At 39.5% G+C, this 19,451-nt stretch overlaps 1 protein-coding gene across 9 annotated transcripts in view; it reads right to left on the reverse strand.

Annotated features, from left to right (window-relative positions):
* RUBCN (rubicon autophagy regulator) overlaps positions 1 to 17,716 on the reverse strand; it is a 53,244-nt gene extending 35,528 nt beyond the window's left edge. For 7 of the 9 annotated variants that reach the window (XM_026495558.4, XM_048215013.2, XM_026495549.4 and 4 more), the window contains exons 1-2: positions 17,445 to 17,716; positions 1,251 to 1,404 (exon numbers count right to left, since the gene is read on the reverse strand). In XM_026495558.4, coding sequence (XP_026351343.1) covers positions 1,251 to 1,404; positions 17,445 to 17,509 — 219 coding nt within the window. In that variant the 5' untranslated portion in view covers positions 17,510 to 17,716. The remainder of the gene's footprint in view (positions 1 to 1,250; positions 1,405 to 17,444) is intronic. The other 2 variants (XR_003315024.4, XM_057306637.1) reach the window with 1 other exon arrangement.
* Between the last annotated feature and the right edge of the window lie 1,735 nt (positions 17,717 to 19,451).

The following is a 19,451-nucleotide window of genomic DNA, read 5'->3' on the forward strand; positions in this document are numbered from 1 at the left end:
CGTTTTTTAAAGCTTTTCATGTATATCATCTCATTTAATTCTCACAATAATCATATAAGGTAGGTACCAGTGTTATCTCATTTTACAAGTGAGTAAGCAGAGGCACAAAGCGGTAACTTACCCAATACCACATAGTGCTGAAGCTGAGATTAAAATATGAACAGTCCAACTCAGAAGTCTATAACAGTAACTATAACTTTTTCCCAAGGACCTGAGCAATGAGTCTGGATTTCAATCTAGGTTCTATCTGATTCCAAAGACTTTTATTAGTGTAATACACAATGCTGCCTCCAAATTCCTAGAATGGTGTTTGAATAACAATAACCATTAAGAAACTCTTTGCAAGAGCCTCACTTTCAGAACTTACTCTGAATAAAGAAAATCTAACCTAAGCCAACTTCCCCACTGAATTCTGAAAATACCCAACAGGAACATTAGTGTGAAGATACTGCTCAGAAGTAATATACACGTATTCTTAGAAGGGAAGGTAGCATATTAAATTCTATCAACTGTGAATACCTTAATGCCAATTATCAGATTAGCTCTTTTTCAATGTGACTGCTAGTCTAGTTGAGAACAAATTCTGATTAAAAAAGAAAAAAACAAGCTTGGCTCAAGGGAGAGAGCTCCAGGGAAGAATACTAGACCCTGACATGGGATGAGCATGAGTGTTCGGGAACACATGATCATGCACATATTTGTGAGGTCTGATTTTTTTTTAAGTAGGAGGATGCTAGAGCCAATGACTCACTTGTCAATTTTATCCAGATCTGAACCTTATTTAAAACACCACAAATGGAGTAATTGTCAAAGATGAAGCAAAAACCATTGAGTATTATTACATTCCACTCCTTATCAATACTCAAAGTTTATCAGAGTGCTTGAGGATATTACAGAAAATAAACTCAACATCAATAAAGTTTATATTTTTAAAAATTAAGCTATAACTAAAACTACCATTCCCAAGGATCAACCAGTTATCTACAAAATGATGCTCAGAGGATATTCTAAAAAGGATAATATTCTGTAAATACTTTTCAGATGTGTCCTAGGGTGGTCCTAAGAGAAAAATCCTAGCAATTCATCATCATTGCCCTTATTGTCCTCTTCCTCCTCATCATATAACAGATCTACCCTCAAGGGCTCACAGACTAATAGCCTTCATCTTCTCCCTGCCAACAACTTAATGCAACTGTTTCTTTCCAACAAGTGGTACAGTCAATCTGGCAAAAAAGAAGAGGTTTACATACCTGGTCATGGATGAGCCCATGATAGAGGATGCTCTGCATGTCCCTGCAAAGCCGCTCCAGGCCACCATACTTGGACCAGACATTGGGACTGTTGGCTGACACCAAACCCTCCACGGTAGTCTTCAAATTACCCAGCAGCTGCCAGTGCTCCCTCCTGCAAGGGCATCAATTATACCAATGGTTAGTTAACTTTGTTGTACTTGATCCTAACCATGTCAAAGAAAGTCTAAGCCAAGAAGCCTCCTGCCCTACGTCCTAACATTTTCTCCCCTACTAATTTTTTATTTGGGCATAAAACCCAATTCTGAGAGAACTTAAGTTGTAAAGAACACTAAGATTTAAAAAAAAAAAAACACAAAACCTCACTCTTAATGTGGCATATTATGCATTGTAAGGTAATCTTCATCTATTATCTCATTTAATTCTCACATAAGTAACCTATAACCCTGTATTTCTAGGAGTGCGACCCATCAAGATCCTTTTCTGGAAAGGATAGTACATGAGAAACATATAAAGAGATGAGGGCATTTGCTCAAAACCAGAAATCTTTTTCCAAACAAAAAAGTCAAAAATGAATTTTTATTCACTATATTCACTATACAAATCACCCATAGTTTTTTAAGCTAAAATTAAGACAAAAATGTTTTGTTTACATTGAGCAACTTTGGGACATGCCCCCCAAATCAGTCAACTCTTGGCTTAATTCTTCTGAACCATCTGAAGTACTGAGAGGAAAAGTCTGAAAATTGTTGTACTGCACACTCTACCTTGCCCTTCCACTTCTTATTGGAATACTTACTACTCTTTATACTTTTCAAGGACAGTCATGGGAATAATTTTTTTCAGGGAACTTCCACCATACTATCTTATATTATTTAAATACCTATAGGGGTAGAAGTGTGCTAAATTGGAATCCTTTCTATCAGTATTCAAAACTAACTTATTTGTACATTTTCTGAGTCATTTTTAAAAGTGGATGAGTACAGTAAAGACAGATAAAATAAAATTAATGAAGCTAGGTCCAGTTATAGGAGTGTCATCTAAAAAGAGAAAGCCAGATGAATCTCAACCTGGTCTTCCGCTCTCAAGTCCTTAAAACCAAGAATTTATTCAAACTGGGAGACATCAGGCTTTCTTAACCTTACACCATTCAACATTCGAGTCACCAAACTCACTTGCTCCATTTCTTTCTTCCCCAATTTTACTGAGATATAATTGACATATTACTTTAAGGTGTATAACATAATGACCTGATATGCATATATATTATAAAATGATCACCACAATAAAATTAGTTAACATTCAACACCTAGCATATTTACAAAATTTTTCTTGTGATGAGAACATTTAGATCTACTCTCTTAGCAACTTTCAAATATACAACACCGTATTGTTAACTCTAGCCACCCGTGCTATACATTACATCCCCAGAATTTATGTATCTTATTACTGGAAGTTTGTACCTTTGGACCACCTTCACCCATTTCCCTCATTCCCCACACCCCTACCTCTAGCAAATACCAATCAATCTATTCTCTGTTTCTATGAGTTTGACTTTTTTAGACTCCACATATAAGTGAGAGCATGCAGTATTTGTCTTTCTGACTGACTTATTTCACTTAACATAATGCTCTCAAGGTCCATCCATGTTGTCACAAATGGCAGGATTTCCTTTTTAAGCGCTGAATAATATTCCTCTGTGTGTGTGTGTGTGTGTGTGTGTGTATCACTTTTTTTTTAATCCACTCATCTTCAGTGGATACTAAGGTTGTTTCTATTATAATTATAAATAATGCTGCAGTGAACACCAGGGTACAGATATCTCTTCAGCATCCTGTTTTTGTTTCCCTTGGTTATATACCCAGGAGTAAAATTGCTGGATCATATGGTATTTCTTTTTTTAATTTTTGAGGAATCTCCATGCTGTTTTCTACAGTGGCTGCACCACTCTATTCCCACCAAAAGTGCACAAGGGTTCCCTTTTCTCTACATTCTCACCAACACTTGTTATCGCTCATCTTTTTGATGACAGCCCTTCTAACAGGTGTGAGGTGATAACTCATTGCAGTTTGACTTGCGTTTCCCAGATCATTAATGATGTTGAGCACCTCTCTACGTACTTGTTGGCCACTGCCCTGTTCTATTTCCATACCAGTCCTTAGAGATATCTCAAGATAACTAAGATGCACACAGGACTTAAATGGACATTAAAATGCCATTTATTGTTATACTGTGAGAAACTGCCATCACAGGCCAGTTGACTGCCAACTTTTGCTTCAGTGATTCTCCAGTTCCTATGCTTCCTTAGAGTTAATCTGGCCTGTTCAGATTGACAGTTTTCACATTTAGGTCTGAGAGGGTCTGAGAGCAGTTTGCTTACTAAACTGGTCTGAGAGCAGTTTGCTTACTAAAGTGACTCTGCATATCTATGTTCTGATTTATCCTTTTTAAAAAAATGTTTATCTAAATTCAATTTAGTTAACATACACTGTATTATTAGTTTCAGGGGTAGAATTCAGTGATTTACCAGTTGCATGTAACACCCAGTGCTCATTACATCAAGTGCCCTCCTTAATGTCCATCACCCAATTAACCCACCCCCCTCCCCCCTCCCCATCCAGCCACCCTCAGTTTGCTTCCTAGACTTCAGCATCTTTTATGATTTGCCTCCATCTCTGTTTTCATCTTCTTTTATTTTTCCTTCCCTTCCCCTATAACCCTCTGTTTTGTTTCTTAAATTCCACATATGAGTGAAATCATATGGTATTTGTCTTTCACTGACTTATTTTGCTTAGCATAATACCCTCTAGTTCTATCCATGTCATTGCAAATGGCAAGATTTCAATCTTTTGATGGCTGAGCAATATTTCTGATTTATTCTTGATCTTACAAGGTTAACTGTCAAAGAACATCATGATAAATTCTGAAAGCAGACACCAAGTACCGCATCATCCTACCTAAGGCTGTGATTCCAAAATTATATAAAGAGTACTGAGATCCTAGAAACCTGAGCATTCAGATCTACTACCTACTTCTGGACAAAGCTAAGGAACTTTCCTTCCCCATACTATAGTGTCCCTAAGATATCAAAGCTACAAAAGAATGTGGCTCTTATTCTAAGATATACCAAATCATTTATATTTGGTATATGCTCAAACAAAAGTAAATGACACAGTTACCACTTTCAGAGAGTAGAAATGCTAAATTCAGTTGAAGCCCACACACAGTGGTTGGGTTGATCTATTCATACCTGAATCTTAGATGCAAGTAAACAGATCACCATGAGAAATCAGATACGCCTCTGCATTCTTGAACCGCATTTGCAGCAAGTAAGATCAGTCTTTCTTGGGTTAAACCTGTTTGGTAACAATTATTTGAATAGTATCACCTTGGATTCATATGTAACCTTTATCTGGCCAAAGGTAAGGACTTTGAAGTATATTAGGTTCAAAGTAGTCCTTTGCAGAGCCACTTCTGCAAGTGCACACAGTGCTCTGCCTTAAGCACCATAAATTAAAAAGCAAGTCCTTCTAAGCATCTCACCCTGTGCCAAGGAAGAACCAGGCCTGAGTGGCAAGGGACAGCGTAATCCATCACTACCTGAATCACTTACAGCAACAACCTCAGAATAAAGTCCTACCTACTTTCTTTTGGGAGGATTTTGACTTCATTCCTCCTTTAAAGAGGAACAGAAATTGCTTAAGCAACTCAAATAAGGTTATTCAAGGAAAAAGTTTTCCTAAGTGCCAGCTTAGTCTTGAAATGATCTTGCCAAGTCACAATCAGAAGTAACACTCAAGGGGCCAGCATTACCCTAATACTAAAACCAGATACACTACAAAAAAAAAGAGAACTACAGGCCAATATCTCTGATGAACATGGATACAAAAATCTCAACAAAATATTAGCAAACCAAAAGCAACAATATATTAAAATAATCATTCACCACGGATCAAGTGGGATTTATTTCTGGGATCCAGGGGTGGTTCAATATTCACAAATCAGTCACTGTGGTACACCACATCAACAAGAGGAAGAATTTAAAAAACTACATGATCATTTCAATAGATGCAGAAAAAGCATTTGACAAAGTACAACACCCATTCATTACAAAAACCCTCAACAAAGTAGGTTTAGAGGGAACACATCTCAACATTATAGAGGTCACATATGAAAAACCCACAAAGAACATCATAGAGCTTTTCCCCTAAGATCAGGAACAAGACAAGGATGTCCACTCTCATCACTTCTATTCAACATAGTACTGGAAGTCCTAGCCACAGCAATCAGACAACAAAAAGAAATAAAAGGCATCCAAATTGGTTTAAAAAAAGGGGGGGAGTAAAACTTTCCATATTTGCAGATGACATGATACTATTTATAGAAAACCCTAAAGATTCCACCAAAACTCACTACTAGAAGTGATAAATTCAGTAAGATCACAGGATACAAAATCAATATACAGAAATTCATTGCATTTCTATATACTAATAATGAAGTAGCAGGAAGAGAAATTAAGAAAACAATCCTATTTACAATTACACCAAAATAATAAAATACCTAATAATAACCTAACAAAGTAGGTGAAAGATGTGTATTCTGAAAACTATAAAATACTGATGAAAGAAATTAAGACAACACAAACAAATGGAAAGATATTCCACACTCATGGATTGGAAGAACAAATACTGTTAAAATGTCCATACCACCCAGAGCAACCTACAGATTTAATGCAATCCCTAACAAAGTATCAATAGCATTCTTCACAGAACTAAAACAAATAATCCTAAAAATTGCATGGAAAGACCGCAAATGGCCAAAGCAATCTTGAAAAAGAAGAACAAAACTGGAAGTATCACAATCCCAGATTTCAAGATATACTACAAAGCTGAAGTAATCAAAGCAGTATGGTACAGGCACAAAAACAGGCATATACGTCAACAGAACAGATTGGAGAGCCCAGAAACAAACCCACGATTATATGGTTAATTAATTTATGACAAAGGAGGCAAGAAGATGTAACTGGAAAAAGTCTCTTCAAAAAATGGTGTTGTGAAAACTGGACAGCTACATGCTTTAAAAGAATGAAACTGGATCACTTTACATATATACAAAATAAGCTCAAAATGGATTATGGACCAACCATAAAAATCCTAGAAAAGAGCACAGGCAATAATTTCTCTGACATCAGCTGTAGCAGTGTTTTTCCTAAATATGTCTCCTGAGGCAAGGGAAACAAAAGCAAAAATCCAGTAATTCCACTACCCATATCCTTTGGGTAATATGAAAACACTACTTTGAAAAGATATATGCAACCCTATGTTTATTGCAGCATTATCTACAATAACCAAATTATGGAAGCAGCTCAAGTGTCCACTGATAGATGAATGGATACAGAAGAAATGGTTATATACACACACAATGGAACATTAGCTATAAATAAATAAAATCTTGCCATTTGTGATAACATGGATGGATCTAGAGAGTATAACACTAAGTGAAATAAGTCAGGAAGAGAAAGACAAATACCGTATGATTTCACTTGTATGTGGAATCTGAGAAACAAAACAAACAACAACAAAAACAGACAAATCAAAAAATAAACTCTTAACTGAGAACAAGCTGATGGTTACCAGAGGGGAGGTGAGTGGAGGGAATGGAAGAAATAAATGATGGGGATTAAGAGTGCACTTACCATGATGAGCACTGAGCAACCCATAGAATTGCTCAATCACTATATTGTATTCTTGAAATTAAAATAACACTGTATGTTAACTATACTGGAATTTTTTTTAAAAAGTGACACTCCAGGTGAAAACAGGAAAGTTACAAGCAAAAGTTATTTATGTATTTTTTTCATTTCAGAGAGAGAAAGAGAGTGCATGCACATGCAAGGGGAGGGGAGGTACAGAGGGAGAGGAAGAGAGAATCCTAAGCAGGCTTTACACCCAGCACAGAGCTGGTGCGGGGCTGGATGTCATGACCCTGAGATCATGACCTGAGCTGAAATCAAGAGCTGGACACTTAACCAACTGAGCCACCCAGGTGCCCCACCAATGTTATTTTTTTAAAAAACAGTGTTATTGCCCAGGTGATATATGGAAGTGTCAAATCACTATATTGTACACCTGAAACTAATATTACACTATATAAGTAACTGGAATTTAGGGGCGCCTGGGTGGCTCAGTCTTTAAGCGTCTGCCTTTGGCTCAGGGTGTGATCCCAGCGTTCTGGGTTCAAGCCCCACATCCGGCTCCTCTGCTGGGAGCCTGCTTCTTCCTCTCCCACTCCCCCTGCTTGTGTTCCCTCTCTCGCTGGCTGTCTCTCTCACCGTCAAATAAATAAATAATCTAAAAAAAAAAAAAAAACTGGAATTTAAATTAAAACATAAAAAATAAATAAAATAAAAAGTGCTATGCCATATAACTAATACATAATCACGAAAAACAAGTGAAATATATGACAAATAATAAATACATAATAATTGTAAAGTGAGATTCAATCCAAGAAAGATATATTGGCATATCTTGGATCCCCAGTGACCTTTTTAGGAAGGACATGGAGGAGCACCTGGGTGGCTCAGTCGTTAAGAGTCTACCTTTGGCTCAGGGCGTGATCCCAGCATTCTGGGATCAAGCCCCACATCAGGATCCTCCGCTGGGAGCCTGCTTCTTCCTCTCCCACTCCCCCTGCTTGTGTTCCCTCTCTCGCTGGCTGTCTCTCTCTCTGTGTCAAATAAATAAATAAAATCTTTAAAAAAAAAAAAAAAGGAAGGACATGGAAATAGCTTCAACCTATTGGCATACCCCCTCCACAGTGTGCCATTTATCTGCAATGAATTGTGGTATCTGTCTGAAATCAAGACTGAAGGTCAGGTTGTCCCAAGTCAGATTATGATTTGGTCCCTGAAATGTGAAGAAAGGTATGTGATATCCAAATGATGGAATATCGTGAAACCAATCAAATTTTTGATTAGGAAAAGTTTCCAAAGTTAATGATATATTTAAGTATAAAAGGCAGAATATAAAATTATATTTATGATCTCAACATAAAAATACTGAGAGAAATGGAGATACGTAATAATGGTTACCTCTGGTTCTATGAGGGAAATACAGAGGAGAGAAACTGTTTAGTCCTTCCTTTTTTAAATTTTTTTTTATTTTTAAAGATTTTATTTATTTATTTGTCAGAGAGAGAGAGAGAGCACACACGAGCGTACACAAGCAAGCAAGCGGCAGGCAAAGGCAGAAGCAGGCTCCCCGCCAAGCAGGGAGCCTGATACGGGACTCGATCCCAGGACCCTGGGCTCATGACCTGAGCTGAAGGCAGACACTCAACTGGCGTCCCTGTTTAGCCCTTCCTAAACAGTTCTAGCAATTAATTAAAGATCACGAATCTGAACAAAGTTAGCAAACAAGAGGCTGGAAAGTACCATCAAGGATTTTTTAAATCCTGAAGTGTCAAGGGCATCTTATGCTGAAAGACTGTGGTCAGTGGTCAGGCAAACACCTGGGACTTTTAATACTAAAAAGAACTCCCTGAAAAGAAGTGATAGGTTCCTTCTTTAAACTAGAGGAAAACATAGTTAAGTGAAATTATTATTGGTAACGCTTAAGTAACAAGAGACTACCACATTTAATTTGTTTAATTTTCTTCTTATCTGGCTCCATATTTTCTGGTTTTAATTATATAGTATTAACTTGTAGAGTATGCAGTTAAATATTTAGGATGCTTTTAAGTAAATAATGTTTATATAAAAAACATGCTTGACTTTACTATAGTCTCTCAGCTCCGGGGCACCTAGGAGAACCCAACCATTGGCTAGTCCCATCTCTTTAATGGCTGACAGCAGAATCTTAATGTCTAGGGGGAAATAAGTAGTACTCCTAGGCATACCTGTAACTTCAAATTTATTCAACAAATGCCTCACCCATCACACTACATTTGAATGATATCAAATTTACTGAATGTCAACAATGAGCAGATTTACCAATAGGAAAATCCCTTGTAGAAACCTAACTACTGATGATGTACAAACTCCTCGGTATGGAGTTCAAAAAGTCTCCATTATGTAGCCCCAATCTAAATACCAACTTTCCCTCTCAGGACTCCTCAATTTGAAAATAGTCTCTCTTCCTACCACACTCTATTATAAACATGCCAACCTCATACCTACTTGATTTTATTTATGCAGACTTTACCACTTAGAATGCTTCTCTTGCTTGTCTCATTCAGGGATTCAGGTTCAGCTCTAGTTCAACCTTCTCCTAAGAAGTTCTAAATAATCTGACCAGCTCTAACTCTTTTGTTAGAAACCCCATAATATATGCTGTCAATATACCATTGCTCCTGATTATCCTTTAAAAAAAATTGCCACTTAATTGTTACTGTACGTGGTTTATTTCCTTAAGGACAGAGACCATGTCTTTTCTATGCCTTATGTGCTGTAATAACAAGGAGGGAGAAAATGTCATGCAGCAGAAAGAGAACAAGGTTCACAGTCAGGCCAATCTGAATTTGAATCCTGGCTCTCCACATACTAGCTACGCATCCTTGGGTAAGCCATTTAAATTCTTTAAGCTTCAGTTCCCCCAGTGTAATTGATAATCTACAGAAAGCACCATCATAGGGTAGATAATAATATTTCTCTTTTCTCTGTCCTTTTCTCTCTTTGAATTTCCACTGCATACATATAATAAATCCAACAACACCAGAAGGGGTACCTGAATAAAGTCTTACCCATTCTGCCTCAGAGAAAAATCTGCCAAAAACTATCGGGAATGGACAGTCTGCAACACAAATTAAGATCTATTACTGTGCTCTGCATCTAAAGAATATCTCAACTGATTTTCAAACAGGGTCAAATCACCTCTTAGTAAGCATAGATTCTAAGGCCTGATCACGCTCAGGGTACTCTTGCTTAAGCTGGAAAGCTAGGAAGACTTCCTCAGATTTGGAGGTACCTTGTATATAACAGAGACTCAAACCTGCTTTCTTATTAGAATGGTAGAAACATAAAGGTTTTATTGCAAAACAATAAAGTTAATTTCATGAGTCATAGAAGAAAGCCAATCTCATTACCTTACAGTCACATCTTACTGTGGGTAGCAGAATGCTTTACAAGCAAGGAAGAGGCACACACCAACCCTTCGATAGCAAAGGCACAGGAGGAAAGACAGTGCTTCCACTGCCTCCAGTTTTAGGGATCCTATTTTAAAGTAAAAGCTAATCCTCGTTACAACTAAGACTAGATTATCTTAAATATCGCTGAGGCAAAGAAAAAGCAAAAGAACATTATAAAAAAATCATTTTTAAAAGATGACAGAATTAAGATAAAACAGATATGAAATAAAAATAAAAGTCAATGAAATAGACTCAACTATTTAAAACAAAACAGCCAATCAAGCAAAAAGGTAAGCAGAAATTATGATATTACAACAAGGATGCATTCAAGGCAAGAATCATTTAAAAAGACAAAGAAGCCATAATGAAGATATAGTTCTCACTAATTTTATGTATCTAATAACATGGCCTCAAATATATAAAATAAGGGCCCCTGGGTGGCTCAGTCGGTTAAGTGGACAACTCTTGATTTCAACTCAGGTCATGATCTCAGGGTCATGAGATCCAGCCCCGCGTTGGGCTCTACTCTTCGCTCAGCAAGGAGTTGGCTTGAGATTCTCTCTCTCTCTCCCCCTCTGCTCCTCCCCATCCTGTGCACTCACACACACACACACACACACACACACACACACTCTCTCTCTCTCTCTCTCTAAAATAAATAAATCTTTTTAAAAATTTTATATATATATATAAATTATATACATATAAAAAGAGAATTGAGGGGCACCTGGCTGGCTCAGTCAGTGGAGCATGAGATTCTTGATCTCAGGGCTGTGGGTTCAAGTCTCACCTTGGATGTAGAGATTACTTAAAAATAAAGTCTTAACAAAATGAAAATAGAAAAGAAAAAACAATGGTAATGGGAGATTAGTTTTCAGATAATGAAAACCAAAAGTAAAGATGTGATTAGAAGAGCTGAATAATATTATAATAATGTTGTTCTTTAAATCTAGAAAGCTACCTCCTAAAGAACACTTTTTTTTAAGCATAGGACATTCATAAAAACTAGCCTTGTACAAAGGTACACACAATAAAAAAAAGTCAATCAATCCACCAAAGCAGAAGTACAGGCATATTCTCTGGCCAGAAAGCAATAAGACAGTGAGCAAATAACAAAAGTAGAACAAATAGGGAAAAAAAACTTGGAAAATTTAAAACTCTCAAAGGACTCTTGAGGAGGCAAAAATAACGCCATGGTATTTTAGGGGATGAGGGAATGACGTTATGGTTCTTAATGCTTTCTTCGCAAAAGTATCCAAGTGAGAAAGCTCACAGGGAGACTGTCTTAGAATCTTTTAGAAATTATGGGATTCTGCTATTTTCCAGTAAAAAAAAAAAAAAGTCAGTCACCTCACTCCTACAATCTAGCAGGATTTCTGTGAATTTCATAGCCCTACAAATTTTGAGGATAGTTTTCAAGTCCCTATTTAGTCACTAATAATTTATGATTTCCTTTAATAACCTTCTCTCCTCTCATCAAGTGTGGGTTAAACTTCAAGTGAGCCTGATGTAGAGGAACTAAAAACATGTAAGCATGACCTAGTTGTTTCCTGAAAAACTCAAAATTAAATCTACAACAGCACTGTTCAATTGAACTTTCTATGGTGCTGGAAATGTTCTATATGTGTGCTGTCCAATATGGCAGCCACTAGCCCCAGTGGCCATCAAGCACTTGAAATCTGGTTAGTGTGACTAAAGAATGAAATTTTAAATTTTATTTAATTTTCATTAATTTAAACTTAAATTGCCATATGTGGCTAGTGACTATTATGTTGGACAGAGCTGGTCTATAACCACCCAGGTAGGTTGGTGAAATTTAGGGAGGAAGGATTACAAAACACACACAAAAAGATTCCATTAAATAAAAGAAGTGATAAAGCAGCTATAAAAAACAGAACAGGGGTGCCAAGGTGGTGCAGTCAGTTAAGCAGCCAACTCTTGGTTTTGGCTCAGGTCATGATCTCGGGATCCTGGGATCAAGCCCCATGTCAGGCTCCACACTTAGCACGACGTCTGCTTCAGGATTCTCTCTCTCTCTCTCTCTCTCTGCCCCTCCCCCAGTCTGCTTGTGTGCTCTCTCTCTCTAAAATAAATGGATAAATCTTAAAAAAAAAAAAAAAAGCAGACCAGTTGTGGGGAGGATAGACTGGGAAAAGCTTCAGCTTAGGGTCTCCGCTGTCTGCTGATAGGCCTCCCTCTCCTGGGCTCTGACAATAGCATCCCCCCCCCAAAGCTTCAAGAGTATGTTGCGGGGGGAGAGGGGACAGTGAGCAATGGGGGTAGGTGTACTAATAACTGGACTAGTAGTATGGATTACTCAAAAATTATTTGATCCTCCTGCTTTACTAATAGTTTTACATAAACTGTCAACCCCTACCTTGGTCAAAGAAAAAAGAGAAAGAAAGGGAAGAAAATAGAAAATGCAGATAAATATAATAAAGTGAAAATGAATAGGGAGAAAGGGGAAAAAGAGGCCCTTCCAAAGGCAACAGTACCACTGGCACCTGCCCAACTATAAGAGGCATGACCAAACTGTTAACATTTCCAGAAAATTCCTTGAATAAATACTCATTGAATGTCAATTATGTTAGGCACTGTGCTAGGCACTGAGCTTATGGTGGTTAAAGAGGAAGAGTCCCCATCTCTCAAGATATTCAGAATGAAATGGGGGAAATGGGCACTTACATAACTATGCTATGCAGAGAGAAGTGTTACAAAGAGAGATGGAAAAGGGCAGGTCAGAGATGCCTTCTAAAGGAGCATTATTTAAAAGATGACTAATAGCCCTCCAGGCAAAGAAGGAGGGACTGCAGGGAATGTGGAGAAGCAAGAATGAGAGTGGTGAGGAAGAACATGTAAGAGTGAGTGAATGCCATGGTTTTGAAACTGGGAACTTCGTAGGGATTAAAGTACAGATTAAATGTCAGGGACAAGTTTTGACTATTTTCTATTTTTCAATAAGAAAAGACTAAACATTTCTGAGCAAAATACTATAGTAACTTTGCTTCCGAAAAATTAAGGTGGTGGCTGTGTGGAGGCTGTCTGGAATTGGGGCCAGAGTTCAGATTGGAAGGTCAGTTAGGAGGCTACTGAGATAGTCCACAATTAGAAACAATAAGGGTCCTCGATGAATATATTGTTTATATATTCCATGCCCGGAATTCATGTCCCTTTCTTTTGGTAACAGAACTCTCCTTTTCCACCGGGGAATCACCCCTCTCCCAATTACTCTGGTCCATGAAGTTCCAAGAAAGTATACCCTTGCCTCAGGATTCAGGGTTGGGCACGTAATTTAGGCCTGACTGAGCAGCATATTCCATACCCTGATTATAAGAAGGGGAACATAACTCAGGTCAATCCAAAAATAGCCAGCCTCTGAATTTTTGTTTTTGTTATACCTATTCGGATTGCTTTGTTTTATTTTGTTTTGTTTTTGTTGGGATTGCTTAGGGTAATCCTGTATAAAAGTCGGCCTTAGAATGAAGCCAACACATAGGGAAGAGGAGCCCATGGATAAGAACAAATTCTTGTTTAAGCACCTACATAAATTTGGCCATGCCTGAAGCAATACTACTCCCTGGATTTTTTAGTAATATAAGCAAATATATTTGGAAATGGAGAAAAAAATTAAGTTTTGAGGGAGAAAAATCAGGAACAAAATTCATAGGACCTGGAAACTGCCTGGATATGGGAAATGAAGAGCAAAGTACCAAATTTCACTTTGAGGCTTCTGGGTTTGCTGAGTGAAAAATGCTATTAACTGAGAGAGAGAAAAGAAGATGAAAAGGTTTTAACCAATGGATTGAGCTCAGTTTGAAGACACTAAAAAGTATTTTAATACTTGAATTTTGACTCCATCTGGATCACTGCACCAGGAAAACTTCATAGAGCTGGGTTCCAAGTTCAGACTGCATAGCCCAAAGCAGTCTAGGGTGACAGAGCAATGCTAGAAGAACCATTTCTTTCATTGTTTGGTAGTTTCACCAGACAATCTCCAAAAACTGGCACTTACTACCCAACTAAAGAAAGAGAAGCATTAACTCTAAGCAGTATGGCATTTTGCTAGAGTGATAACTAGCTAGATGAAAATGAAGGGAACCTATGAAATAACTACACTCCAAGGATAGAGTGAAAAGCTAGGCTAACACTCTGATCCTCGGTGTGCTGAACTCAAGAGGAGCCTTGGAAGGAGGAAGAACAAGCTGTACAACTGAGAACAGCCACCAGAAAAGCACATTCCCACCTTATTTCAAGAAAACTGGGGAGAAGACAGCAAGCAGACATTTTTTGCACTTAGCACATACCAGGCACTCCATGAAGAGTTTCATGCACATTATCTTAACAAAACCTTACAAGTTACCAGTCAGGAAGGCATTATTTTCCCCACTCAGATGGATGAGCCAAATTAAGCAGTAGAGATAGGATTCAAATGCAGGCCTATTTGGTTATAAAGCTTATGCACATTTCACTACATCTACCACTTCCAGAAAATATATTGATAAGTTTATCCTTTATATACAAAATATATATAAATATATAAAACACACACACACACACACACACCCTTTATTTATTTTTTTTTTAAAGATTTTATTTATTTATTTGACAGAGACAGAGACAGCCAGCGAGAGAGGGAACACAAGCAGGGGGAGTGGGAGAGGAAGAAGCAGGCTCATAGTGGAGGAGCCTGATGTGGGGCTCGATCCCGGAATGCCGGGATCACGCCCTGAGCTGAAGGCAGGCGCTTAACCGCTGTGCCACCCAGGCGCCCCCATACACACACCCTTTATATATAAAACTGATGCCATCTTGGGACGCCTGGGTGTTCAGTCGGTTAAGCATCAGACTCTTGATTTCAGCTCGGGTCATGATCTCAGGGTCTTGGGATTGAGCCCTGTATTGGGCACTGTGCTCAGCACAGAGTCTGCTTGTCCCTCTCTCTCTGCTCCTCCCCACTCATGCTCTCACTCTCTCCAATAAATAAGTAAATAAAATCTTTTTTAAAAAACAATGCTATCTCACCATGCAGATTTTTTCTGAATTGGGTATTTTATTGACGATAGAAAGTTAGATTAGCAGTGACCCAGCCACAATGCCTCAATTCTCAGGCACAAATTTGTATATGCCAGTTGTCTATTTGGAGCTAAGGAGGCCTTTGGTGCCATGAAACCTCATTAAACAACACATTCTGAGTTAACCAGCCACCAACAAAGAGTAGGCTATAGCAACAATACCAGTGACCTTGTGGGGATAGTCCCACTCTAGAAATTAAATTTTAACTAGAGTTGCTTGGTTAAGAGGCAAGCATTAAAGGGGCACCTGGGTGGCTCAGTTGGTTGAGCGACCAACTCAGGTTGTGGGATTGAGCCTAGTGTTGGGCTCCACACTCAGTGGGGAGTCTGCTTGGGATTCTCTCCCTCTCCCATTGCCCCTCCCCCTGCCCTCTCTCTCTCTCCGGTGAATAAATAAATCTTAAAAAAAAAAAAAAAAAAGAGAGAGAGGTAAGCATGGAAAAAAATAATAGAGAGAAAAATAAACCTGCAAAGGAGTTGTCCTACTGGCCTGAATGACAGGCAAAGAATGCCATAAAATTCATTATCTTATACATTTGTTACAGTATATTAGCATAATGAGAGGCAGCATAACATAAGTATAAAAAGTGCAGACTCTGGAGCCAAATTGCCTGGGCTTGAATCCCAGTTCCACCAGGATTCAATGCAGGAACTTGGCAAGTTATTTATCCTGTTCATGTCTCAGCTTCCTCATCTATTAAATGGGGATAATAATAATACCTGTCTCATACAGCTGTCATGAGAAGTAAATAAATTAATACTTGTAAGGCTCCTAAGTAGGGCCTGGCATGTGATACGTGTTTATTTAAATTCATTAAATAAATAACTAACCCAGCTAGATGGGGAGGAAATGTGAACTTGAATTTCCAACCCAGCCTCTCTCACATGATCTGGTAAAGGAAAAGAAAAATGAACCAAAAACTTTTTAAAATTCATATGAGACCTTTCACATGAAGCATTTCACGGACATCTGGAGGAAGAATAAATAGCCAAATATACACAAGCAGAAACTGAAACGTGGAAAAGGGAAGTAAGATATTCAGTTTCACTGAACTCATCATTCATACATCTCAGGCAGGAACCCAGTCTTGTTGGCCCACATTTCGTATACCAGGCCACAAGCTAACAGTGTAGATAAAAGACGTGTCAAACTTAAAAACAGCCAGGTCTTCACCTGGGCACAATATCTCATTAATTTCCCCCTGCTGATGTTTTCTCACTGAAGCAAATTCTAAATATGGGAAGCACCTATACATAGAATAAGTCACCATTTAGTCAAAGTAGTTTGTAAAACCTTAAATCCTCCATTTCTAAAGGGTATGAACTAGATGACAATAGTTCCATATAAATAAATGTGAAATTGCTTAATTGCATTGTGGGGAAGGAGAGAAAGGTTTGAAGATGAAAAGGAAATGACAGAAAGACCCTGCCACTCTGACAGAGACACGCACACAATTTCTAGTTTCATTAGCAAGCCCCCTCCCCCACACCATGGCCATTACAATCGTCCACTTTCATACACAGGCTCTCCTTCTCGTCTTCTTCCTCACACTTGTCCCCGCCAAAGCTTCTTTCTAGGCCAGTCATAATGCCTAACCTTTGCGCCCAGAAATTCTTACACCACCAATTTTAATACTGGTCCGACATGCTGTCACCGCAAGTTTCACTCGGGCCATCAACCTTGTGCCCTACTCCTATCTATAGACTCTGGCCTGTAAAATCTCACCCAGCACCTCTCAATATCCACCTCCTCTCCTGCTCCCCCTGCCCTCAGCATATTCTACCCACACTCATTAAACCCGTTCCCTCGTCCGTCCTATCCACGCCCTGCCAGTCCCTCTTCTCACAATTTCTTCCCAAACAAGTCGCCCAAAACAGTCGCCCTAAAGTCCATCAAGCCCAACACTTCTCCCGGTGCTCTCCGAGCCCTCCCAACCCTCCTGGTGGTTGGGTACATCCATCTGCCCCCGACTCTCCAGGCCCTTCCTTCCCAGCCCACCTGCTCTCCTCCGGCAGGCGCTCCTCGCAGCCGCCGAGCTCCATTCCCGCGCCCTCCGGCCGCATCCGGGGCTACGACGTCGCCTCTCTGAAAAGAGGCGTCCCTGCCACTTCGTCCCTCAGGACTCCCGAAGCCCCAGGGAACGGAGGAGGCACCCTCGGTGGGTGGGCTCAGGGTGATGCACTACACCCGGGTTGACAGCAGGCGCGGTGATTGCAGTCTCAGCTGCGGTTTCTATCCCTGCCACCCCCACTTCCGGCACCAAGAACTACAACTCCCAGCAAGCACTTCGAAGACTCGGCCGCTCCCGGCATGCTCCGCCCTGCCCAATCCAAGGCCGCGCTCGCGGCGGATGCGGGCCCTGGCTGCGTGCTCGCGGCCGTACACTAGGCAGGGAACACTAATGCTATATTCTGGAATGCGTAAGGGTGCGAAGCCTTACACACTCCCGTCACGCTTCACACTTGGGTCCCGACGGGATCAGAAGTCTAGACTAGGAATTAACGCTGGTCTTAATCCCGTACTGTTAACCCCACTTCAGCCTTCCCTGGCTTAACAGCTGTCGGTGATGTTTGGGGACCTCAAGCATTTAAATGAAGAGCTCACGAACTGAAGAGCACGGGTTGCTTTGGGATCACAAAGGAAAAGGAGGAGGGAAAAGGCTTTTGGGGAAGGTTTTCTGGAGAACTGATGTCAGAGCAGAGTTTTTAAGGATACGTATGAATTAGCCAGGAGAAGAGAAAGTGGAAACAGTGGCCCCCGCATAAGGAAGCATGCTGGTTTGGGAAGTACTGGTTCTGAGCAGTAATAAGAACTTGGGACGAGGTGGGGAACAGAATGGTGTTGGTGTACAGACACCCTAGATCATGAAGTGTCGTTCTAAAGATTCTGGATTTTATCCTTGGAACAATTACGAGCAAGTTAAGAATATGCAAATCAAGAAGTGATTTGACCAAACCTGCTTAGAAAACGACTTTTGGGGGCGCCTGGGTGGCACAGCGGTTAAGCGTCTGCCTTCGGCTCAGGGCGTGATCCTGGCGTTCCGGGATCGAGCCCCACGTCAGGCTCCTCCGCTATGAGCCTGCTTCTTCCTCTCCCACTCCCCCTGCTTGTGTTCCCTCTCTCGCTGGCTGTCTCTATCTCTGTCAAATAAATAATAAAATAAATCTTAAAAAAAAAAAAAAAAAGAAAACGACTTTTGACAATGTGGAGAGGGAATGGGGTGTGTACCATCCTGGAGGCAAGAGTGAAAGAACAGATATGAAAGGAGCTTGGAAATCCCTATAGAGGCCAAGCAGGTAATGCCAATGAGTGAAGTGAGCTGGTTGTAGCGGAATGGCAGAAACTCTCTGAACTGGAAAGCTCATCCAAAAAGGGAGGTCTCACCTTTTCTATAATTGAGTGTTGCAAAATGGGCATATAGGCCTAGAATTCCCCGATATGCTGATTTTGCAATAGAAGCTGGAGTCTGCATTTTTAAGTACACCTTCCAGTTTTTAAATATTGGTAACATTTTGTTGTTGTAAACATTACACAGGCCAAAAAGGAGTTTGTCTGTAGGCGAAATGTGCCTTTGGGTTACTAGTTTGCAAGTTCAGGCCTGAACTAGGGCAGTAGGGAACAAGGAGGTTGGGATTAGTGCAATGGTAAAGCAATAGAATCAGTACTACTCTCTGAGGGGGGGTATCTAGGTTAGTTCTGTGGAAAACTAGTTACTCTATTCAAAATAATATTTGACTTCCAGGAATTTTCAAACTTGAGAAAACTTCTGTGAATTAAAAGTGAAATGAAGGAGCTTTTTAACGCAAGTTATGACTTCCAACTTCCATTTATATAAAAAATATTCCGTTCAAATTTTCTCATATTTTCCTACTAAAGGGTTATACTTTTTTAGAAAGGAGCAGTGTTAATCATTGGGATTTCGCTTCTATCTCTACAAATGCATGAACTTCAGTTTTTGACATACAGTATGATCCCAAATTAATGCCACATGATGTTAGCATATTT

This window comes from Ursus arctos, unplaced genomic scaffold (genome assembly GCF_023065955.2).
Source record: "Ursus arctos isolate Adak ecotype North America unplaced genomic scaffold, UrsArc2.0 scaffold_4, whole genome shotgun sequence".
NCBI classification, from domain to species: Eukaryota; Metazoa; Chordata; class Mammalia; order Carnivora; family Ursidae; genus Ursus; species Ursus arctos.